The sequence below is a fragment of the Arthrobotrys flagrans genome (assembly GCF_004000055.1).
Source record: "Arthrobotrys flagrans strain CBS H-5679 chromosome Unknown unitig_1, whole genome shotgun sequence".
Taxonomy (NCBI): Eukaryota; Fungi; Ascomycota; class Orbiliomycetes; order Orbiliales; family Orbiliaceae; genus Arthrobotrys; species Arthrobotrys flagrans.
The window spans coordinates 4,120,578-4,145,283 of record NW_027137556.1 but is presented as its reverse complement, the minus strand read 5'-3'; the positions used below and the strand labels follow the sequence as shown (position 1 = coordinate 4,145,283).

At 43.6% G+C, this 24,706-nt stretch overlaps 7 protein-coding genes across 7 annotated transcripts; 4 read left to right on the top strand and 3 right to left on the bottom strand.

Annotated features, from left to right (window-relative positions):
• Positions 1-1,693: 1,693 nt before the first annotated feature.
• DFL_009242 (uncharacterized protein) lies at positions 1,694-3,034 on the top strand (the record flags this gene model as incomplete). Its single annotated transcript, XM_067639098.1, has 1 exon — positions 1,694-3,034. One exon carries the CDS (start codon positions 1,694-1,696, stop codon positions 3,032-3,034), a length of 1,341 nt encoding a protein of 446 aa, XP_067486920.1.
• Positions 3,035-4,170: 1,136 nt separating this feature from the next.
• Positions 4,171-4,662, bottom strand: DFL_009241 (uncharacterized protein; the record flags this gene model as incomplete). Its single annotated transcript, XM_067639097.1, has 1 exon — positions 4,171-4,662. One exon carries the CDS (start codon positions 4,660-4,662, stop codon positions 4,171-4,173), a length of 492 nt encoding a protein of 163 aa, XP_067486919.1.
• Positions 4,663-9,135: 4,473 nt separating this feature from the next.
• DFL_009240 (uncharacterized protein) lies at positions 9,136-10,446 on the top strand (the record flags this gene model as incomplete). Its single annotated transcript, XM_067639096.1, has 1 exon — positions 9,136-10,446. The coding sequence occupies one exon, from the start codon at positions 9,136-9,138 to the stop codon at positions 10,444-10,446; it is 1,311 nt and encodes a 436-aa protein (XP_067486918.1).
• A 3,088-nt stretch (positions 10,447-13,534) lies between these two features.
• On the bottom strand, positions 13,535-13,897 carry DFL_009239 (uncharacterized protein; the record flags this gene model as incomplete). Its single annotated transcript, XM_067639094.1, has 1 exon — positions 13,535-13,897. The coding sequence occupies one exon, from the start codon at positions 13,895-13,897 to the stop codon at positions 13,535-13,537; it is 363 nt and encodes a 120-aa protein (XP_067486917.1).
• Positions 13,898-16,271: 2,374 nt separating this feature from the next.
• DFL_009238 (uncharacterized protein) lies at positions 16,272-17,312 on the top strand (the record flags this gene model as incomplete). The annotated part of the gene is made up of 1 exon (XM_067639093.1): positions 16,272-17,312. The coding sequence occupies one exon, from the start codon at positions 16,272-16,274 to the stop codon at positions 17,310-17,312; it is 1,041 nt and encodes a 346-aa protein (XP_067486916.1).
• A 264-nt stretch (positions 17,313-17,576) lies between these two features.
• Positions 17,577-19,347, bottom strand: DFL_009237 (uncharacterized protein; the record flags this gene model as incomplete). Its single annotated transcript, XM_067639092.1, has 7 exons — positions 17,577-17,657; positions 17,724-18,125; positions 18,244-18,429; positions 18,491-18,732; positions 18,809-18,881; positions 18,972-19,090; positions 19,185-19,347. 7 exons carry the CDS (start codon positions 19,345-19,347, stop codon positions 17,577-17,579), a joined length of 1,266 nt encoding a protein of 421 aa, XP_067486915.1.
• A 1,800-nt stretch (positions 19,348-21,147) lies between these two features.
• DFL_009236 (uncharacterized protein) lies at positions 21,148-23,558 on the top strand (the record flags this gene model as incomplete). The annotated part of the gene is made up of 9 exons (XM_067639091.1): positions 21,148-21,281; positions 21,350-21,437; positions 21,500-21,971; positions 22,049-22,280; positions 22,356-22,464; positions 22,538-22,655; positions 22,729-22,993; positions 23,056-23,110; positions 23,178-23,558. The coding sequence occupies 9 exons, from the start codon at positions 21,148-21,150 to the stop codon at positions 23,556-23,558; spliced, it is 1,854 nt and encodes a 617-aa protein (XP_067486914.1).
• Positions 23,559-24,706: the final 1,148 nt, after the last annotated feature.

Below are 24,706 nucleotides of genomic sequence, written 5' to 3'. Positions count from 1 at the left end.
ATTTCAGGTTTCGCTGGCAGAACAAATATATATTACACATTCCACAACTACAATCACGCGGAAGAGCTCCATCGAATTAACGCGGCTGACCCCTACCACAACCACAACGACTGTTCCCACCTACACCACCCTTTGTTACCCCGCTACGACGGCGACTATTCAAAACGGAGATTTCGAGTCAGGTGGTACCAGCTCACTGAATATCATCAAAGTGGCGGACGGCACCTCATTAGGAGCCTTCGACTATCAATATTAGGTTTACTCGGGTTCACAACTCTAAGCTTGACCAATTGGTGTTCTATGCTACGGAACTCGGATATCCTCTGCCTTGTTTCACCTTTAGCTACTGAGAAATTCTAAATTTACTGCACCTGTGGCCTTTCCAATGCAAGTTTTTCTCTACCCAGCAGTTGTATGATCGAACGATTATATTTTTAATTAGTTATGAAGCTTTTCCAGGTTTTCTATCCCACCGATACCATGTCACAATTGCATTGTAGATTAATATTTGTGCTATAGCGCATAGTAGGATACACCGGTTAATATTAATTGAGATAGTAGCTGGTAGCTCCAGTTTAGCCCAGGCAACGATGCAGCGGTCCAAATCAAGCTCCATAGCCGGGGCCTCGTGTCGACTTGCCTATCGAATGAGTCACACATCCAACACAATATAGGGATCAGCAGCCAGCTGCTCCTTAATTTAAGGCTTCTCCGCGGGTTAATATGATCTATTCTTGATGTCATTGGTCTGTTGGTCATGACTAAGCTGCAAGTATAACGCTATTATTCCGTAAGAACTCTACTATATGCCATTCATTGCGTATTTGCCAGTACAGCGACAGGGCCGGATTTCTTCACACTAAATTCCGTGCTACATTTATAAGCATAGTTTTGTTCCTATCCGCTTGGACGTCGAAGGGATATGGCAGCTGGCGCCAGAAAGTGGGTGGTCTCGCGCGCCAGCCTCCAGGAAGTGGTCACAGGCTATAATATTGCAATCAATACCTAGAATCAATACGGTATATAAGAAATATCGGGCTACAAGAATTATTGTCTCTTGCCCCGTGTTCTACTCAAACCTCTAGATCATTAAACTTGCTAAACATAGAGATATTCCTGAGAGTTTCTAACCTCTGGTTTCTGATAATCTTCGGTAATAGTTAGAAATAGCTGAACAATCGATGGATCTATTATAGCAACCCAGTATTAAATTAATACTCAGAGAGGAACATATGCATCGAGGATATACTTGTCGTCGTCTCCCGTGCTTCGTGTCGGCGCATCGGCGAAAGTCCGAATACTCAGACTTTGTATATATGCCCAATTCACATGCGATATATAGCTTCACTTAATTTTAATAAAACGCCCTGGAAATCATGAGATTCAAAACGCTGGGTGCATAACATGCGCTGCATGGCATCTCAAACGGTTTGCATGGCCGTAAGCGAGTCTCTGAACCGCGCTCGTCTCGGGGCACATCCGGACCCGCGCCGCTGGGTTGGGTCTCTTCGTAAAAGCCTTGGCAGTCTAACTCCAACCTCACACCTCTCAAGAAAATTAGTCGACTCACATGCGACCACCACATCGCCTTCCCATCCAAAAGGAAAACTTCTACTTACCCCGTGACGACTTCCCATACTTAACCCAATAAGAAAACAGCCAACTGAACCCCCCGCCGCGCCGCCGGGAAGCAATGACAATGCCATCAACCGCTCCAAATTCACGAGTGACTAAACCTTCGTCTTCTTCCTCTTCCTCCTCTCGCCTCCCATTTACCACTGATTCAGAAGACGAAGAAGATGCGTTCTCGAACCTTGCCGCAAGACATAAACCTTCTGCGAAGGTGCTGCCTCCCGTTGAACCGAAGTCGCTTTCACGTCCTCCGACTATGGTCGCTAGACCCTCCGTAACGAATCCGACTCATAAAACAGTCGCCAGAAATACCGAAGACGATGAAGACGATGACTACATGTCCATGACCGTCGCCGACCCAACAGCCGCCGAAACACCCTTACAACGCCTCAAACGTCAAAAAGTCGAAGCTTCGATGCGAGGCCATCCACTTTCCAAAGCCGAATTAGCAGAACAAGAAAAACTTAAACGCGATCTCGGGCTAGCAACATCGATACTAAACAACACCAGCTCCAAGGGTTTGAAAATGATGAAAGCGATGGGTTATTCTACCGGTTCGGCATTGGGCAAAGCGGTTCCTACACCCACGGGAGTAACGGATGCGAAGGATACTAGGAGGTTAGAGCCGATTAAACCGATTGTGAGAGAATCGAGGATGGGTATTGGTCATGAATCGGATTTGAAACGGAAGTTTGGAGATTTAAATCCCGCTGGTGGAGAAGGGAGTGTTACGAAACGACAGGAGTTGTCGCCGGAAAGCTACAGGAATAGGCTTACGCAGGAAGCTCAGCAGCGAAGATACGAAGCGCAGATATTTGCTGCACAGTCTATTTGTGAGAAATTGGTCGCACAGGATCCGCCGGATAGCTACAACGGGACGTCAAAAAAGTCGAAAGAGGGTACTAGCGAGGAAGGGGAGGGAGTGAATGAGCCGGGATCAGAGAAACAAGCGGAGGCAGCACCGGAACGAGACTTCTTTAACGAGAAGCCGACATTTACACAGATCAAGCAAATAAATTTGATATACCGGGGTTTACTTTATCGTCGCGCGGTCTCGGATCTCAAAGCCTGTTTGAAGAAGAAGGAACAAGACAGTCTCACTTCGTCGAAGAGCTCATATGTTCCTAATCCTTCCTTGCCCAAATATAACGCGACAGGAGAATTTTCTCAGGATGATAAAATCGCATTGGGTACTGAATCGGAAGAAGTTGTAACAGAGCAAGAGCTAGAGGACCAGGAGCTGGAGGAGTTCGAGAAAAGGGAAGCTAAAGATCGGTTGGATGAGATCGTGAGATATCTTAGGAGTCAATGGCGATATTGTTTTTGGTGTAAATCCAGATATGCCACTGACGAGGAGATGGACAGAGAATGTCCGGGATTAACGGAAGAGGATCATGATTGATGACTCCCTGACTATAGGACAGTATTAATCTTCAAACAAATACAGACGAGGCCGAGAATTTTGTTGTGAGATCAAATTAATCAGCGAGGGTATACCGTGCTCTAACACTTTCGACGGAAATTTTAGCCTTCTTCAACAGCTAAATTTCTTTTTTTAATCTTTTCAAGTTCTGGCTTTAGTTTCTCTGGGTTTCCTTTGGTTTCGTTGCATTTATGATCAGTGGTTCCGTTTCTTGGTGCTAAAGTCGATGGTGTTTTTTTTCCCTGCGTGTTTATGAGTACTACCCGTTGTGCTTGCTATTATCAATTTAGGTAGTCTTAATTCTCAATTAATGGATTGATATTATGAATTAAAGTCTTCCAGTCAGTCTCGATTCTTCCTTTCTTTCAGTTGACTACCGTGAGACATACAGTATGACATATCCTGGTTAGCCTCGTGCCAGGCTCCGTACTAGGCCCCACCACGTTGCTTAAATCATTTGGTAAGTAAACTCAATGAGCCTTCAACCAATTGGTTCAATCAGATATCGGTGGGTCGTTGTTAGTCTAGCTCCAAGACGGGTGCTGTCCTAAACCCGCTCTACGACTTCAGTTGTTTAATATAAGTTTTAAACAGGAACCTGTTTATATTTTCAACTAGGTGCCTGTGTACTTTTCAAACAAGAGACTGCTTATACTCTAAACATATACTCTAAACAGGTACCTGTGTACCTTAGAAACAGGACGCCTATGTGCTTAGGTGAACTGTAACCAGAACGATAACTCACATTCATGTAGGCTGAAGATAAAGTATACATTATGGACTTCTAAATATGAATAATAATAGAGTGTTGATGTTAGCGATGGCGCTTTGAGCCTCAGTATTCCCGAGGCAGCTTATTACATAGGAACGGCCACCAAGACTATTCTATGGAACGGTAGGCCGCTAGACTAGTGACTTCCTTATCTCCGCGTAGGAGGCAATCCACACACATATGGAAGCATCTAGCGACAATCTCCACTAGCCTTTTAACACTCAAAAGTGTCAGGTAACTTACTCAGCAGCCATGGTGGTACTGAACTTTTGCACATTTTGGAGCTCAAATTGGTCATGTGATCTCTCTCATTCCGCAGCTAGTCTCGGCACTAGTATGGATGTTAAGACGGTTCCGACGTCTGAATCAAAATACCAGCTTCAACTAAAGCCGGTATAGCCTGATTAAGCGTCCACTCTGTACACTTAACCATCGGCGGCCTCTCCTCCCCCGGTTCATAAAAAACGCCCGGACTCTTATGTTGCTCCGTTCTCATCGTCTTCGGATTAAATGACCTCTGCTTTTTCGGCAGCGGTAACGCCTTCAAAATCCCATCCAATTTATCAGGATAATCCTCTACTTTCAAAACTCCCAAAAAATGTTTCGCAAAGAACATTGTGTCAAGTTCGGGATCTTGGTCGATTCTGGTGTTGTAGACCATACCGGTTACTAGGTCTCCGATGACATGACAGGTTCTGCCGGATTTGTGGCTGTCTTCCCAAGTTTCAATGAAGATTGTATTGTGGTAGCGGGGGGAAGGCATTTCGGGGTCTGCTATTGACATTTTGTTTTCGATTCTGTAGACTGGATAGCCGGAGTTGCTGAAGTTGGACATGGTTTCGACTTTGATGTCGAAACGGTTCGATCGAAACCAGCAAATTTTGAATAAAAGTACCACCGCGAAAAGATATCTCCAAAATTATGTACAAGAGTATCGGACCGCCCCTCGAAAAAACGAATGGATCATGAAGCAGCTTATGAAAGAGAGAACAAGCTAAGAAGCGGAGACAGCTGCGTCTTGGTCCAACAACACAATTATTTCAAAAATCCAACACTGCATATCCTTCCGAAAGCATACGGATCGACTGCCCAAACACGACGGTTCTAGCCCTTCAAGGCTATGCATATGCATAAAGCATACCTCTTTTCTAGATTAAACATTGACACATGTCTCGTGATGCAGGGCCTTTCACTCTTGCAAGGGATAAAAAATATGGGGTCGACTATTCTATTCCCGCACGAGTCCCGCCATACCCATTCCGTTCGCCACTGGCACCGATTGATCTGGGAAGCTAGGTGCGGGAACTAGAGGCTTATAATTCTGAGACTTGGGGTTTTTATTTGCGGGATTTGTGAAACTCCATCCTTGTAGAACCTACATGATAATTAGCATACGCCATAAGAAAATTATAATCTAGGATCTTCATTTTCATGGAGCCTCAGGCATCGCATGTGGGGTCCTCTCTCTGCCTAGTTATAACACATCCGTCCTATCTTACTAATATACGTATACACCTAAAAAAATTAAATACCGAAAATGAACTCCATCCTTCCTCCTCATCGCCGCCACCATCCTCATCACCCTCTCCCAAGCCGCCCCAACCCTCAAAGCTCGCACAACTATCCCCATAGACGAGATATTTCTATATGATTTAGGGTGGCATTTTGGTGCTTATATTTTATAGATGTAGATATACGACCAGTTCTAGGTCTAAGATAAATAGATACCGATATCATCAAATTTATTAGTAGCTTAAATCGCAAGAAACATCATTTTATTAAGAAAATGAATAACTAAGTAGCAGGACCAGTGTGAGGAAGTGAACATGTAGGCTCTGGGAGCCAAGCAGCAATCTAGCTGCCCCATCAGCTATACGCCGGAAGTATGCAGAGAATAGGATGTGTAGGCATAGAAAGACCTGAGCGACTGAGAATATTAATATATATATATATATAACAAGACAAAGACGCGATCTTAGAATAACAAAGGGAAAGCTGTTCGACAAAGGAAAGATTTGTGGAAAGAACGTCAGTAACATGATTTATAGAACAAGAATGCCAAGATGCGCTAAGAACAAAAATGCAGCGGAACACTGCGACCACCTATTTCCACCACACCAGCCGGCGTGATACATAAAAGAAATTACGTCAATGATATAGCCAAAGGTTCGTTACTAGAAGCGTCTAGGCACGAAACTAATTTAGTTATTTCCAAGACAATAGACAATGTCTGCCCTATTGTAGCTATGTCCCACTACTGCAGTAGACATCTGCAGTCCGGTTGATCTCGTGATCTAACCTCTCTAACCCCCCATCCTGACCTTTGATAGCCCCCCACCCCCTCTCCTATATAGCATTCGGGTGCTCAGAGGTTATATTCTCGTACGCAGAAGCTAGTTGGCCACATCTACTAGCATCCTGAGATAATGCGAGACCGTGAAAATTATGAAAGCGATCATAGGTATCCAAATACAAAAGATACTGATCACCACTTTAGCGCCAAACGGTATTGGAGAGTCATGTACGAATTCCATCGTTCCTATGACTCCGAAAGCTAAAAATACCAGGACAACTATTACCGTAATTAAGCTGGTATGTCTCTGAAATTGGACTCGAATGTGCGTAGCCACTGGACTGCGAGCGTCCGGATACGCTTGAACCTTAAGCTGCAGATTTGGTTGGAGAATTGCTGCAAGCTGCTGGCAATTTCGGCTCGTAGAGTAGAAGGTAAGTTAGAGAGCTAGAAGAAAAAGATGCAACCAGCCAGTGCCACCAAGTGAGTCGTCCTGTGAATTCCTATTTAAAGTCGGGAATACCATCAGTTATCAATTGTACTCAAACTAGATGTATTTAGTCACGAGACGATACTTTTAGGTTAACATTCATTCCGAAGGCCACCGCTACAAGGCTTAGTGGGATAAAAAAGAATGATAACTGGGTCAACTTTAAGACAACTTCAGCTTCAGCAATAGCTCGTCCGCTTTCAACGATACTAATACTAGACATGAGAGCTTGGTGGTCACTCTCGACGCGTTTTTGCGTACGGTCGACAGCCGACCCGAGTTTATTAGGTATTCAAGGAGTCGAGTCGTTGTCCGTAGATTATTTACTCTTACTGGATGTCTCGACAACACCGATAAACCTCTGCAAACGTGGTTCTTCATCAGAGATCTGTGTGTGATAAGATATATTTGTGTTACCTTCCTGTGTAGGAGTTCCGAAACGCTCGCCAATATTAATTGGCTCTCGCATAGCGGTGGAAAGATCCACGAAACAAGGCACCAGCTGCTCAGACTAATTGTAGCTACCGCTACGAAAGTTGAATTTTCCGTTAAAAATGTCACACCTAGTTCTAAGATTAGAATTTGATGCGCAAAATGCTCTCAAGGTTTACTACAGTAATGGTACTGCACGTACGTACAAAAGGCCTTCCGACTCCTTTGTCGAAAATAAAGGATACACACTCCTTCGCAGCATTATATAACATCACACCATCCTCAGACGGAATAGGTCAGTGGATGTATCTTTGGTGGCTAAGATTGAGATCCATCGGATCCCGGAAAGTATTAAGATCGTATGGTTTCCTGGATAGGATTCTTTTCTCGATCCCATACTGAGCTTCCCACTGTGCTACCAACCGATTCCAGGTCGAAAAAAGAACATCAACTCCCTCTCTCTCCAGTTCATGTTGCAGGTCCTCTTTTTCGTTGCAATGAGCCTGGAAAATCGGGACCACAATTGGTTATCAAAGAGGGACCGCGGGCCTGGTGTATCCGTAGTTTCTCATTGCCTTGAACAACAAAGATCTGAGCGGTGACGTTAGAAGATGACGGCGGGCATCTAGATCCGATAATGGGCAATAAAACACATTGAGGGAGCCAGTATTCGTAATTTCAATTTTGCATACTTGAATGGGAATATCTAGTTTTGATACGGGTGTAGGGGATTTGGGGACTCCTCCGAGAAAATCTAGATCAAAAGAGGTTAGTCTTGTTCGTCTTATCGTTTTGTTAACTGTCAAGCCCTAGTATATTATTTAGCTAGAAAATAAATATAGTCGATCGATGTGGGGCCGCGCTGTTGAGAAATTAAGGTATAGGAGATTTCACGAAGAAATTGTATGCGGGATATTTAAATGGAATCGGAGTTACTACCGGCATCCAAAATCTTAGTTAATTAGCAGGACGAAGCCGATTGATGTTGGAGTTCGAGGTTAGACTAATATATGCACTCACTTAGAATCGGACTTGATTTATATAAGGGCACCGGTAATATAGTATACTAAACGGCTGATATTCTAATTCAACCCGATCAGCCGACTTGGGGTCGCGTGACAATTAGTAGATATATATTGTTCAATTTGATATCATATATACGAAGTAGGTCTAAGAAACGCTAATATAATCAGGTCTACGCGATCCGCAGGACCCTACTCCCCATAGTAATTTATAATGTATAATCAAAAATCACATGGTTATTCTAGAATATTTGAGAATCTCGAGACTTGAAGTTTTTGAGTCCAATTTTGTTGTGCACGCGCTCAACTGTTGCATGGATGCATTGTTTGCACTTTGGCAGACTTCAGGGTCACTTTTTGCAGTTTTGGCGGGCATCAAGTAGTATGTACTCCCTTGTGTAAGGCTCGACTTCCGAAATGATACCTGACCTGATCCTATTCGGCTTCCTCAGAAACACTTGTCCGCGCGATCAACTCAAGGTCCTAAACTTTGTGATACGAAGTAGCGATATCCCGCCCCTGACCAGATCAAGACATATACATCAATACATCAATCTAGGTACGTAACCTTCACATAAAGTGTTGGCACCGGGGCTGGCTCGCGATACCCAACATTTTGGATTTTCATATTTAGAGAGTCGTAGCAGAGTAACCCTAGTTAAAAGCCCACAACTTCATTACGATTTTATAATGTCGATTCCACATAAAAGTACCTTCGTAACCCTCCCCTACGACCTAATCCACGAAATATGCACCCACATCCCAAACACCGACTTTCAAAACCTCAAATTAGTCTGCAAGGATCTCCTCTCGGCCCTTCCAGCCTTTCGCATCAACCAATGCCAACGAACCATTTTTTTCGTCCAAAGGGAAATAGATCTACTCAAAGCTCTGGGTTCTGGTAGTCGAGAACAGCGGAATCGAATTGGCCATATAGTATTCGATTTGTCGTCTCCTTACGTGCAATTTGGCGATCAAAGTTCGGAATATGATAAAAGTATTCATAGATATCCGAGGTTGGATCGTTTGTTGGACGTTTGTGGGGGATGGGTTGCCAGAGCGGGTCGCCCCATGTGGTCATCCTTTTCTCTTAGCCATCGTGAGGACAAACCAACTTTGCGCCATGGTGGCACAGGGTCAAAAAGAACTTCAATCGAACCGGCAGATACCAATCTGCCATTGGAATCCCAAATCAAACTAAAATTTCAAGGCCTTGTGGGCACTCAACTTCAATCAATCACCGAAATCGACTACCCAGATCTCGAAGAATTCTTCCAAACCTTAACAGAAACACTGAAGACACTTCCAAACCTCAGAACTCTAGAAATTCGATCAAATGGCATCGAAAATGCTTCCAAAATCTCCACATTCTGGAAAAGATATGACCCCAACATAAAGGCATTCTTCCTAAAAAATCCAGAGTTGGAAAACTTGTCATGGCTGAACCGGTTCGAAGTTATAAAACCTATGTGCAGCAAACAAATCCGCTTCGGCCAAGCTTACATGGGTCTTCTACATTGTGCCGCAAACGCTCAATGCCAAATCTCTGAAATCAGAATAAACGCGCCCAACATCCTTCAATGCGAGGAGGGCTTCATAGCCGATAATCTTAGACAGCTCTTAAGCAGACCGAAATCTGAGCAATACGTCGGATTATACAAAGATACTTTCGCAAATATTACCCACCTCGAAATCCCCATTTTGTTATGGAGATGTTATTGTGGCGGGTTTAGGCAGAATCTTCCACCGTCGTTATTGTTCTTGGCCCTTCTACGGAACGTCGAAGAACTGGTCATTACCCGACTACGAGTTCGTTACAGTCACTACTATGAATGGGAATTTCAACCGGATCTTTTCGTTCCCGGTGACTTAATATTACCAAGATTACGGAGGCTGGAAATTATTGAGATTGGTATCCTCCATCCGGTCGTCCAGTTTTTGAAAGCGAATAAAGCTTCGTTGAGGAAGTTAGTATGTATTTCTACGTTTAATCAACGGGTTTTGAGGGTGGATATGATTGAAATCCTATCTGCCATACACCACGACCTCGATCTTGATTACTACCGCATTGACTTTCTGACGAATAAAGATATTGGAAAACTGTGCTACCTTTGTGTAGAGGTCAGAAAGAGCTGTGGAGAGACTGGCTTTGAAAAAGATAAAAAATATAACTACAGAGTAGGGACAAAGTGCGAATTTCAGTCGAGAGTTGGGTATTCAGCAGAATCGGAAGAAAGTCATCTTCAAACGAACCAATCCCGTTGGATGAACAAAACAACCTGGGAGGAGTTTATTTCTGGGGTACAGGAGATAACGGCGGGGGTTTGCAAAGAGCATTGGGACGGTGATATGAAGCCGGCCTCTGCTTTACTGTGTTACTAGTCTCGTTGTCAGTTGTGTTTACGATGTATGGACACTCTACTCTCGGGAACACAGGAAGATCTCGAGACTATGGACACTTGAGATTGCCCTCCCGAGGAAGGCCGCGTGTCAATTTCCATCTTCAAAATAGAAGCCCCTCCCCCTAAGCCCACCCCTAAGCCTACCCCTAGCTAGTCTCGCAGGCTGCTTGTCCGAGGCCACTTTAAGAAACTGCTCGTCAACCCGAAACCGGTTCACTTCTTCGGCGCGCCGAGACGACCACACACTACATCAGCCGACGTTAGTGGTATGGTTCCTAAGATCTTGGGGCCCAAAGTTGTCATGTGACTCTACAGGATTACAGCTGTATTAGATTAGAATAGCAAAATCTAGACTTTAGACACGGAAGATACTAGCTAGATATCTAGCAATCGTTTTTGAGGGATATCTTATCATAATTTAATTCATTGTAATATATGTTAGATCTCAAAAGCCCATGCAGTCGGTGGAATTGTGGCAGTTCTATGCCCTCTCTGCAATGCAAAGCAACGACGCTATTATACGAGACTAAGCCATGGAACTGGAAGAGGCACATACATAAATGTCTGCCGTTCGTGATTTGGGACTCTCCGGATTCTGTAAATCAAAACCTTACTATTTCTGAGACTTACTCCCTTCAAAGCGTCATTACTATAAATTGAATTGCGATTCTGGGTCCCCGGAGGTGACATGGTGCTATCTTGATACAATAGCAGACTTTAATACCATACGTATACTGGTAGAAGTGGACGGCCCTTTCGGTTACAGATTACGATACTGGTATCTCGTAATATATAATTTATGTGGGCGCTGTAGCCTTTGGAAATGATCCCGAAGGAGTTCTCCCTGTTTGAGGTCACATGACCATTTTAGTCTCCAAAACTACGAATAAAGTCGCCTTTTGGTTAGACGACGGTCAAAGGACGGCCAGAAGATGGCCAGAACAACAGTCAGAGCAAGCGGCCAGGGAAGCGGTTGGCTGACAGTTTGCAGACGGTTTTGCAAACGGTTGTCAAGCAAAGTTGACCTTTGAAGGCCAAAAGTATCATGTGATCTTTAATATTAGTGTAATATCTCCTCGTAATGGCTTCACGTATCTCCATATCTCCAGAACAGGCATGAAAGATGTATGGCATTGGCACTAGCGGGAGATATCTGGAATAAAACAAAGCAAAGATCTAACTAAAAACGATTCCATTCTACGATTTGTCATATGCCTTTGTCTTGAAGATGATTCCTGAGAATCTAAACCCTTTGCTTTATCACAGAGTGACACCGGATTCCAGCTTCACACTAGTGCAATGGCAAGCAATGGCACCTACCAGAAAGTCACATGACATTTTTCAGCAGCAAAACTACCAAGTTTTTAAATACTCAACCCAAAATGATCTTTAAAATCAGTCAAGGTGCCGGATTTAAAACCAGGTCTCATTTTTGAAGGTGAAAAGTGTCATGTTACTACAACCGCCTAATGTTACTGCTACAGCTATTCTGACAACAATTCAACCAAACCTCCAAACTTGAAAGTAGACTAACGAACAACTAGCCCATACAAAAGACTTACTAGCCAAGATCTTTTTAAAGGGAGCGGTGGTAGAATGTAGTTGTCGTGTGGTTCGTTTGTCAACTTGTACCCCCTCCAGGAGGTTATCGCCAACCCATGGTATATGGCTTCGTCACAACCAATAACTAGACTACAACCAAATAAACCCCCCGAAAGTAAAGAGAACCCCTAGTTCTCCCATTGACTTCCGCATAAACCCCGAAGATTTCGAAAGCCAAAAGTGTCATATGACCTGGTAGTCTGTTCCGTTCAGCGCCGAGCACAACTGCAGCTCTTCAACACGCCTCCACCCAAGACCCCCCAGTAGTTCCTCGCATTATTAGGATGAACTTCCGCGAAACCCCCGAGAATTTTGAAGTCCAAATGTGTCATGTGATCTAGAAGTATTTGCCATTATGTTAGTATTTCAATTCAACAATTCAACACCTTTTACACGCCAACAATATTCGGATCAGTCGAGTAAGTTGGTTACACCAGACTTGGTTCGGAATTATACCTGGCCTCCCCGGATCAGTCGTTTGATTCCGCATTAATCTGCATAGTATAATATACGACTCGTTATCGATAAGTACTATTATAATCCAAAAACGCATATACCTGCTTCGGAACATCTATATCCCGTTCCCGGGATTTCCCGTAGTCACCTTCGAACGCAACCGGGAAAATTCGGGTTCGACCTAGATCAATAAATTCAAATTCGGGCCGAATATTCGAAGCAAGGGAACATTACGTAATCAACAAGATCGAGTATTGCAGTCGTTTTAGGAATTGTCTGTCTCGTGTTCGGATGGTATTCGTATATGTATGTCAGTGGCAATACTCGATTCTACGACGGCTTTCCCCAGCTTGGGGGAATGTAACGTCACGGTTTTTGGGCTTTACCCCGCAAATGTCAAGGAATGGAGATGGTTGGATGGGAATTACTTGGATTACGACCTCACATAGGCCGTCCTAAAATCCTAGGAATATTTTGTTCTTAGGATTAGGCCTATCTTCATAGACGCACTTCCTATAATGAAAGGTCTACCTTAGTTGACACACAAAGTCCTCGCGGAAAGAATAAGCGTGGCCTTTCGACCTCGAAAAGTGACATGCGATGAAGATATCTGGTTATATATTCCAATTTTTGTGTATACGTAGACGTTATGCAATTTCTGTTTTTGGAAAGGATATGGCGCGTAGTAAGCAGACAAAGAGTAGAAAGAAACAGCTCAGGCGCTATATCGCCCTGCCAACATAAGAAGAGTAAAAAAATATAAAATATATAACCGCACCCAACACGCCAGGAAAAGCTATAGCCAGATGTTTAAACGCCCTTTTTTCAAAAACGCCTTAAACCAAAGACCCCCCAAAAAGGCTAAACATCGCTATAGCGCAGGGCCAAAAAGTAGAGATGGAAAAAATATATACATACGAAGAGAAGAGATCGGAATCATACAATCTTATCTTCCCCAATAAAAAAAAAAAAGTAGCAACGAAAGACATCACGTAGACGGCAGACCAAGCTTATGCCATCATGCTAACATCATCCTCTCCAACACTCGAACTCGTCTCGGAATTAAAATCCTCACTATCCATCCATGCAGCTTGAAGAACGTCTTCCCAGTCTCTATGCTGCTCCCCATTGATCTCATCAATAATCCTAGCAACTTGTTCCGCAAGTCTATTGCGTTTCAAGATCATTTCCGCTCGTTCTTGTCGGTCTGTGGGGGATCCGTCTTCCTCATTATGATACTCAGAAATCTTGTCCGTGAGTTCAATGAGGGGGATTTGTAGCTGTTGGAGACGGTAGGTATTTGTGTTTGCGGAACGGTTCAGGAATTTGACCTGATTGTGGTCCCGGAGGGAGGTACAGTGGCGACTAGGCATTTTACAGTCGTCAGAGGAGGTACTTGAGGTTACTGAAGAAGGCATGAGGAAGAATAGATTTGCTAGAGATTGAACAGAGTGTAAGTGTAGGTTTAAAGACCACGTTTCATGGGTGTGGGGAAGTATGTACTAACTATAATAGGCTTAAAATCTGGTTCTGAAGTTTATGGAAAGAGAAGTAACTCTGTTACTTTTTGATATATAGCAAGATGTATGAATAGTGTTTTTGGTGGTTAAGACAAGATTATGTAGACAAAGTTTATAATCGGTATGCCGACGTCGGGAACCAAAGTCGTCCCCGACGGGACCTTTATATAGACGAGGAAACTGCTCCCGTGCGGTGCAAGATACAGCATAAGAAGTGCAGTTGTTTATCCCTCAGGATATCATTCCACGCGGAGTAATTCCATGATTAATTACCATATCGGAGCCAGGGGGTGGGGTAGGTGGCCAAAACTGCTCTTGTGGAGAGTGAGTGTAATATGAAATGGAAAAGGGCTGTTAGAAATCCAAAAAAGATACGAGATTCGATGCGATCAGTTGTTCGACGTTGACGTGATTCCCGAGGCTCAGACACCATAGTTGGCATTATACTATTAACCTGGGTTGTCTAAGACACGAGCCATACTTGTTCCGGTATCGTGGAATTTGGTCATTTGCGAACGGGGGTTTGTTGGTTAGGCTAAATTGGAATCAGTCGGACAATTCGGGCGGAATGTGTGGGTAATTTTTTGCTTTCTCATGTTTTTGCGGGTTATGCATGGTTGCACGTGAGAACATTTCCGGATTTTTTTCGTCGTTTCCCTCATTTTGAAACAGAAATATTACAGCTTCATTGTTTTTAATTATTATTTCGTCATGAAATATGGGATTCTTGAATCAGGATTTTTTGGTTCTACGTGTTCGTTTATGACTTCAAGCTGGGAAGGATGGCCTGACGGATTCTGTGTTGTACTGTTGGATGTTGAACAGTCAACTTACCTTTTTGGAAGGTCCACATGGCGCCCTTCGATTCGAAGGTCTCGATCAGGACTTGCGCGATGCATCGTGGTAAGGACGGGATATTCCATCCCGTAGACGATATTATCGGATCGAGAGAAAATTAAGTAAAGACATGATGGGAAGCCTGGAGTGGGTTAAATAATTATCCGTTGAACCCATGAAATGTAGACCTGTACAAGTGTACGAAGTAAGTTAAGTGAAGAAGTGTAGACGAGATTGATGTAAAAGTTGCGCCAAGGTGGCATGTCTTCCATCTCGCAATCCTCGAATTTATAAATGCGAAAGTGATATTATAATCGATAAGAAAGAAAAAAAATGCAAGAGCCGATATCGCAATGACCTGAGATAGGCGGATATCAAGAAATAAACTTCGACGGCGGCCCAGCGTGGTCTAACCGTCAGCTAGAAATATAATCGATGTTAACATCTTCGAGTTCAAACATCCAAATTCTGGATCACTTCGAAGCTTCTCGAAATTCAAAGTGTTGAAGGCCAAGACACTCTACCGGAGGTAACTGGAGTTAGCAAAAGCCCAAAAGCCCTCGACCTTTGAGCGCGCAAACACCCTGCGATATACCCGAAACCAATGACATCACATCAGCCAGCTGCATAACGCCCATGCAGACGCAGGTTGATGACCTCTGGCACTCTTTGGGTTAGATTCGACGACAAACAGCACTAGTATCAATGTCCCAAGCCAATCGGCGAGGACCTGGCGGAGATATCGATGATGTAGACAAAGCGGGAAGTAGCACAACACAAAATTCAAATCTGCTCCAATGCATAATGCCCTGAAGAAATGCTTCCGAATAGCGATATTTGGTACTAAGGGTGTAAGAAGCAGTTAGTTTCATGTTTCTAATGTGGGTTCATATGCAGCCCTTAACGCCTCGTCAGCAATGTACGCAGTTGCCAAGAAAAACTCGAAGCTTGGAAGCTTGTTGCAACGTTGGAGCTTGTTGTGCTACGGCGGTCAATGCGAATGTTGGCGCCGGTGCTAACTCCACGCCGAAGGCAACATAACTCCGACGACAACGGAAAGGGACCTATCCACTACAACAAAATGGTGTTATCACGGATATTCGAATTTTTGATCCCGTAGTCAATCCATTGTAAACTATATCTATCTGTGGTATGTTATAGGTTTCGAATTGAATATAAAAGGGCCATTGTCCGTCGTCAATCAACTCCATTCTCATCATTATCAGCATCTACAGCCAGAATTACAACATCATTAACAAGATCTCAATAACAATTTTCAATCAATCAATCAATATACACATTCTTCAAAATCTTCTACCTTACATATATCATAAATATACCTTTCATCTTCTTAAATCATTAAATAAAATAATTTCACCAAACAATCGCAATGACTTCCAACGCCACCTACAACCAAGCTACCTCCGGCGCCGAAGTTGCAGCCACCTATAAATCTCAAGTTACAGGCCGCAACATCCTCATCACTGGTGTCAGCCCCAATGGTATTGGTTCTGCCGGCCTCGAGGCTCTCGCAGCTCAATCTCCGAGCTTAATCACTGTCACCGGCCGCTCAGCCACAAAACTCAATGAATCCATTGCCCAAGCCAAAGCCTCTTTCCCAGAAGCCAATATCAGACCATTAATCATGGATCTTTCTTCAATGGAATCTGTTCGCAAGGCTGCCGCTGAGTTCAATTCTACATCTGAGAACCTTGATATTCTTATCAACAATGCTGGTGTCATGACCATCCCCACCCGCACCCTTTCAGTCGACGGAATTGAGATGCAATTTGCAACGAACCATGTTGGACACTACCTCTTTACCTGCTTGATTCTGCCCAAGCTTATTGCTGCCGCGAAAACCGCTCCAAAGGGTGCAACCAGAATCCTTAACGTCTCTTCTTATGCTCATGTTCTCAACCCCATCAGGTTTAGCGACTACAACTGGGAGGGCCGTGAGGTTCCAGAAGAAGAAAAAGGTGACGCCGATATGCTTCTCTATTTTCAAGAAACCGATGTCTCATTCACAAAGTATACCCCAATGGGCGCCTATGGACAATCTAAAACTGCCAATGTCCTCTTCAGTGTCGAACTTACCAGGCGTCTTTACGAAAAATACGGAATTTTGTCATTGGCTATTCATCCTGGTGCTATTAACTCCAACTTGGGTCGTCATATGACTCCAGAACAGATTGAATACTGGAGTACCAAGATGGTCAATGTAATGTTCTTCAAGAACACGGATCAGGGAACCAGCACCAGTTTGGTGGCGGCTTTGGACCCAAAGTTGAATGACTGGGAGAAGAATGTTGGGTATTACTTGGCTGATTGCCAATTTACTACGCCGAAGGCTTGGGCTGTCGACGAGGAGTTTGGAAAGAGGTTGTGGACTTTGAGTGAAGAGATTGTTGGAGAAAAGTTTGACTATTAGAAGGGCTTAAAGAGTCATATAGTCACGAGGGGGTAGGGGGTTACTGGGAATTAATTTGAATGAAATAACGACTATATCAACGGTTTGAGATATTTTCATATTCGATTACAATCAAGTTGCACAAGTTATAGAATGTCACATTTTCTTGTTTTAGTCGAATTAAAATTTCTATCAGTTGAGCCTCTAAGGATGAATTGCAAGCTTAGCTGTGTATAAACCAATATCAAACCAGATTCTTCATTCACTAGCCTCCAGAGTCATCGCTCAGTCCCAAATCTTAAAATTTTCATATGTAACCTTCTCTTCACTGTGAAACCTATAAAATTCGTCCGCCGATTGTTGGAGCTTTTGAGATAAAAATGAATTAGGAACCCGACCAAGTATCACAACGATACAAAAGCGCAGGCTCACCTTGCCAATATTAGCTATGGCGGTATCTACGCCATCCATGATCCCACCACAACGGGCCTTATAGCTTGTCTCATCCATATCCTTATTAATAGCATCCGTAGCCTCAATTAATTCCTCAAAACAAGCCTGTTGGTTGTCGAAAAGGGCGTCTAAATCCTGCATTGCCTTGATAGCCTTGCTCATAGACTCGTCGATACTTTTAAACTGGGACTTAAGAGCCGCTACGTATGTTATCAGTTTCGCAACCGAAGCTTTTTCGTTGTTGAGAGTGCCAACACGGCTTTTGGCGTCCTCTATGTCGCTCTTTAGCTTGTGTTCGCTATAGAGGTGCACACCAAAGGCTACTACTTTGCCGGGTGCACCGCTAATCTGTAGTATAAATACTGATATGTCCACGCCCCGCTGTACGAAAAACTGCCATTAGCAAGGTCTGCCATACCATGAACCACAAATTCGCAACTCTATTTTATAAATTCTATCGTTTTATAAATTCAGCAAGATCTGACAGCTGTGCACTGACCTTCATTCCCGTCTTTTTCGCCCAGTCAGCTTCAGCAGCCTCAATATCCTTGAGCACACGAGCATGCTCAGCATCAGCAATCTCACTAAGAGTCTTGGTTGAACCGTCCTCTACTTTATGCTTTTTGTCATACGACGCGCCAAGAGCCATAATATCCGTTCTTAAAATCTCGGTCTCACCCTTGAACTATAGCGCAAAGGACACTGGTTAGCATTTTCCGAATTGCAAGAAGGTAAGTAAAACCTACTACTCGAAGACCATTAATAATTTCTACAAGATCAGCTTTGGAAGACTTGGCATCTCGTTCCAGTTTCTTTAGCGTTCGAACGGCTGCATCGCGAGCATCTTTGTAATCTTCATCTGGAGGTGCCCTCCTATACTTTTCGTCTAGTAAAATAAGAAGATTCTCTCGAAGGTTGACGAATTTAGCTACGGAGAGGTCGTGTAAAGCTCTTCCTGCGTAGTTGCGGGTGGTAGAAGCGGCGTTTACTTTATCAATAACCCTAATCAGCCTGATACTTACACCGTCGAGCGATATGACTGGCAGGGAGTATATTATACTTACAGATTCTATATAGATTCTCATCGTGGAATTTCTTGCAGGAAACGGAGATTTTAACAAACTCGTCTCGCGTCCGCTGTATGCGTATCTCTATTAGTCTCAACAGTTCGCGCGTGCGTAGGACATCGGGAGGGTCTCAATGAAAAGATCGAAGATTATATCTTACCTCCCAGATTGTGGAATCGATTTTCGTTATTGTAGCAAAGTAAGACTTTGGCATCTTTGCCTCGAACTTCGCATTGTCGCCCGGGAATTGCATACCCATGAGTACATATTTCTGGAGATCTGTTATTACCGGTTACTGGTCAGCTAAAGGGGAATTTCTGTGTTTAGTAAGAAACAACTTGACCGAAAGCCGTCGATGTATTAGAAAATGTACCATTGATCCCCTGGGAGTTCAAAATGAATCTGTTCTTCACTTCTCCTGTTGGCTCGGTATAAATAACGAAGACATCTTTGGGACTTTCGGCCAACTTTGAGATGGCCTGAGCCAACTTCTTGTCCTCCTCGGTTACGGGCACCCAGTTAGTTGTTACACCCATGTTTGATACAATTAAACTAAGTTTGGGCCTTGGCGATAAAATAAAGGGGATATAATGGGAAATTTCGAATTATCGTAGTAGCTTAGGTTGTGGGCAACGTGATGAATAAAATTAAGATTCATTCTACGAAAAATTTGGAAAGTACGCCTTTATAACCAAAACTTCGACACAACAAAGTAGAAAGGTTCCCATTCGGTGTAGCCTGTGGTTGAATTCCAAACCAGGAATCAAATTTTGCCTAGGAGTGCGGCAATGCTCCACAAAGGCCATCGCATACAAATAGGCTCGGGGCTGGCCTGCAAGTTTTTGGGCAACCCTGGGTGCTTAACCAAATTCCTCACAATTCGGAAGACTTTTTTATCGTGTATCTAATTTCGTAATATGGTCAGAATCTGTTTGCCCCAGCTAGTCGTTCTCAAATTCCTATATGCATACGCAATCGATTCGTATATTATCTAGATTATCCAGTTGAGTGAACTTTGAGTACTATAAATCTGCGGATGTGTCCAAACATGATAGGTCTAGAGCACCCAAATTTCGGAAGATAGTATTTTGTTATTGGCCGAAGTCACGAAGATCTATCGCTTATCCACCACAAGTTAAGTTAAGACAGTCGTCCTTCAAATAATTTCAGTTTTGGGAATAGACTATACGCATATGCTCCCGCTATGACTTGAATATACATGGGGTTTGGAGGCTAGCAAGGTCGGCGGCAGGACTTCAAATTTCTCATATGCATAAGCAATGCGTAATACAGTGCGGTACTGGCTAGCATTTCCTCGGAGAATCGTCATCGAGATCGATTCAAAAACGTAGAGATTTCCTGCTTCCGTAGAGTTCGATCTAGCATATTTGATTCTCTTAGTTTTAAGTGTACATAACAGGGTTTTCTACAATTTATCCGAAGCCCTATGTCAAACCCAAGATATTGAAGACGTAGAATCTTAACTATCCCGAAAGCAAAGGCCATTTAAAACAGGACCAGGTTATCGCAACTGTTGAAGGTTAATTTGTCACAATTTTCGGGTCGGTCCGCTGAATGGCTGTCGCCAATGTTCTTCCTGCATACGAATTATGCACGCCGTGTTAAATTCCAGCTGTCGACACAGATTTGAGCTCCGCTTCGAATTCGCTAAGTTCGACGAATTAAAAACGAAGCAGGAAATCGTCCCAACAGACATTCTAGATCTGCCACGTATCTAAAAGGGTCTAATTGACGTCAATTGCTAGGCTCGAATGCGAAATATCGTCGAGTACTCCACTTTTACGTCCCTAATATTTCCGGATTCACGACTTGGAAGGGAATAACGCGGCTCGACGATGCACGTTGACCAACCCATTTCCCTCTCGCAATTGCTGGCAACGCCCAGCGTAACGAACCCAATGTTTGATATGAGATCTCTACGACCTTAGAGCGGTGGTGTGGGAACTTGGATCTTCTGCCAAAGTACTCTTGTGTTTTCAAGGAACTCTACTATACGCATGGTAAGAAAGTTAGAGACTGGATTATCTAGGACTACCTGTATAGCTGTACATAATAAAACCTTTAACCCTCTGTCTTCGGTCGAGACTTCGCATGTACGATTGCTAGAAAATCCATATAAAGAGGCTTGCCCTCAGCTTCAAGGCTGTAGAACCCTATTTCAAGACCTAAGAGGTTCTCTCAGCTCTGAGAGGCCCTGCGAAACTAAGAATCTGTTTGCCTTAGAACATTTTTCAAGATCGAGAACAGATCTACCTTCTTGCTTCCGTGCAGCGTAAAATACATATATTATCCACCCCATAGCTATATTCGCTGCGATGTCTAAAGTCCAGTTTCATATCACGGTGCAAAGTACCGATGATACTATCTACCCGTCATTCGCAAACACCTCATTCGAATCTGGGGAGCCCAACCAAATTTCCCTTGGAATGATTCGCTCCAAATGTCGAATGTCAGTAATACGCTCAATCTTTTCTAATCTGTGGCTAAGGTTCACTAATTTCCTACGTCCACGTTTAGTTCTAGCAAGCTCTTCTTTACAGTTGACGGGAAGGCTCGTCTTGACGATTCTACTACCCTGGACTATTACATGTCCCTCTTTTCAGATGTACGGTCCTTGATATCTACAGTCTTTTATCGTTCGATACTGAAGCCTTTTACTTCCAATAGGGCCAAGCCATTCTGAAACTTTTTAAACAATTTCAAAAAATTGAAAAGAAGGAGTCTGGAAATGGAAATGACACTGGAGGCCAGGGTGATAAGGGAGAATCTGAAGACCAACCAATGGAAGACAACCTTGACAATCCATCATTTATCGAGGTCAAGACGCTCAAAGTCCAGGTTACGGACGGTAAAAAGGAAAAGCCACTTATTTCAGGAGTAGACCAATCCGCTTTCAAAGAATTTGTTGAAAAGATCGCAGAACCAACTCTTACTCCTGGATCGTTACCAACTCTTGATGAAAAACATCGCCAGTTGGCTAGCTTGAGCGTAAATTGGGCCACCAACTCGGGGAAGGACTTTACCGAACCAGCTGATCTCACGGAACAACAATGGGATAGGATTTTATCTAATAATCGCGCACTCCATGGATACTATTATAGTGCTAATGATAGGACAATTGTGAAAGCTCCAAAGAGAGGTAGGAGCCAACCCGGCTAGATCGTTAAGTTACGATAGTATTAAGTCGACTCACTGATAACGGATGTTTTGTTATAGCTTTCAAGATAAGATCCAATCATCCCAAGCCGGAAGAGCCGGTGCTGGCGCCAAAAAACGAAGCAAAGGTTCTAAAAAGCGAGGCCCCGGTGGCCGTAAAGAGCTCTTTGCCCACAATCCCACCATTTTATGTCTACGATGACGCAGAAATCTCAGTTACAGAGATTTCTCACAACTTTCAAACAACAATGCTTAAAGAAGGATTTAGTAGCGTAGCTATAGAAGCAAATGCGTGAGTCCACAGATGACCACTCCTCAAACTTTTACTCTCTAATTCCACGAACACTAGCTAACGCCACAACAATAGCACATTCGGAATACCAGTATCCGTTAGCGCCTCATTGGCAAAAGAGCAGAGTCATGCAAATCAGAACCGTTCCGAAACAATGGTCAAATCTTTAGTTGCCATATACAGTGTTAGTCTCTTTTTTAAAATTCTTGAGCCGATTTTGATGTCTTCTCCAAAGGACCAAACTGAGTTGCTATCAGTTCCCTCGAGTAACTGTAGAATTAGATTCGGACTCACTGGAATTGACCGACGAATGCAAGGCAGACGCCTACCGTGTCACTGACGAAGAGGGCGCAGAAAAGTTCTATCAAAAATATGGTGCGTTTTAGGGGCTCATCACCTTCACTTTTACATCGCATATGCGTAGCTAACCACGAGATTCACCCTATAGGCAGCGTGTTGGCCACAAGCTTCACACTTGGTGGGTTTTTGTACAGCACTCAAGATGTCACAACCGAAGAGTCTTCAAATCTCGCACAAACCAAGAATAAGACCAGAATCGCTGCCGGGCTTAGCCTTCAATCCCCATACGGCGGTGGAGGTGGTAACTTTGGCAAAACCAACTATGACAGCAGCACCGCCGGGAACGTCAGTTTAGACCAGGAAGTTCGCTTGGCTTGGAGTGCCAGAGGTGGTGACACTATCCTTTGTTCAAAGTAAACATCCTACCATGGCTTTTATGTTGCTTCAGTTTAAGGACGCTAACAATCCTCAAAAGTCCATCAGCATGGGCCGCCACAGTAAAGGACTACCGTCTCTGGAGATTGATGAACGTGGGTTACATACGCAATATCTATCAGAACACGAGATTAAAGCGCTAATGACGAAAAATACCCACAGCAACAACGTTTCGTCGGCGTTAAATACTTAATCAAAGATATCGACACCCACGTTTACAAACAACTTGCGAATCCCAAACCTATCAACATGACTGGCGAGCAAGACATCATCAAAAACGATAAATATGCCGAAAGACTTATTGCCGGCCTTCGAACCGCCTTCAGGAAGCCGGAGGGTAATGTGCTTGCCCAGAAAGTCACAGAAATGTATAACAAGCATGTTGGGAATCTCGTTGACTACAATAAGTTCTGTAACGATCTGGATGATCCTCGCGCAGAAATCTCATCTGGAACAGATTGGAATCAGGTTAGTGAAGGCAAGAAGGCAATTTTCGGGTTGTGGTTGTATCATGTAAATAAGCTGGAGAGACCCGCCGTTTAAGAGGGCGATTTAGGAAACATGTAGACCTCTGTTTCGTATTTTGGGTATGAATGTCGATAGATAAATTGAAAAGTAGTAATGAAATCGGTTGAAGTCCGTGTAACGTTTGATATAGGATATCAACAAAAGTGGATAAAGCTAGTGTAACATAGATGATATCTAAAGTTGATAAAAAAAAGGCAAATTTATACAATAAGACGAACAGGCAATCAAATCGAACAAGACTTAGAATAAAAAACCTTTTATCAGAAAGAGAAGTACTAAGTAGCGCATAATTAGTTAGACACCAATCGTCATGAACATTTTCGTACGGCTCTGTAGCGGACGAGGAAGACATTGGGCTGCTAGGCCTTCAACTACCAATGTTTATAGTTTCAATCATCTAGGAAAATAAACCTTCTTCTTTAGCCCAACCTTCCATTTCGAATTTAAATCCGCAAATCTGACGCCACAGTTGTTCTATTAAACCACCAGCACAGTCTGGCCTGATCCCGTAACTACCATAACTCGTTCGTCTGTTGAAACGACAAATCCCACACCTGCTCCCAAAAAACCGCGTTGTCCTAACAAAAATACCACACACCACCCCAGTCTCTACCCCCAGCCAAGATGTTTCCACCAAAACACCGCAAACACGACCACTTTCCCAAAGCATGGCTAGTAACCCGAAATTCGACACATCTCCCTATCAACCAGTGCCTGAATGACGAATTTTTGATTTATTAATCGCGGAAACCTCAAGGAACGTAGCATCCCGTAACATTTCCTAAACTGGATGGATGGGTTTGTTCGGTGCCTTCCATCTTTATGGTTTGGTTTTCACCCGTGGCTTTTTCCATGGAACGGGATGTATTTTCGGCGGGCCGAAAATTTAAAGGCTGTCGAAAGACAAGTTATCACTATCGCACAATACCAAGAACCTATATTCCCCCAAAAAGCACGTGCCAAGGAGAAGAAGGCAGTTCAAATTTCCAAACAGACGCACCATACCATCGAAAAGTCTCACTGCTTGACACACACAAAAAATAGTGAAATCCAGGGTCTCGTGTGCATCGAACCCATACCCCTGCAAACATTTCCCTTCCTGGGACGCAATCTCCCCGCAAAAGCATGCTACCGAAGGGAGAAACAGAAGGCCAATGCAGAAC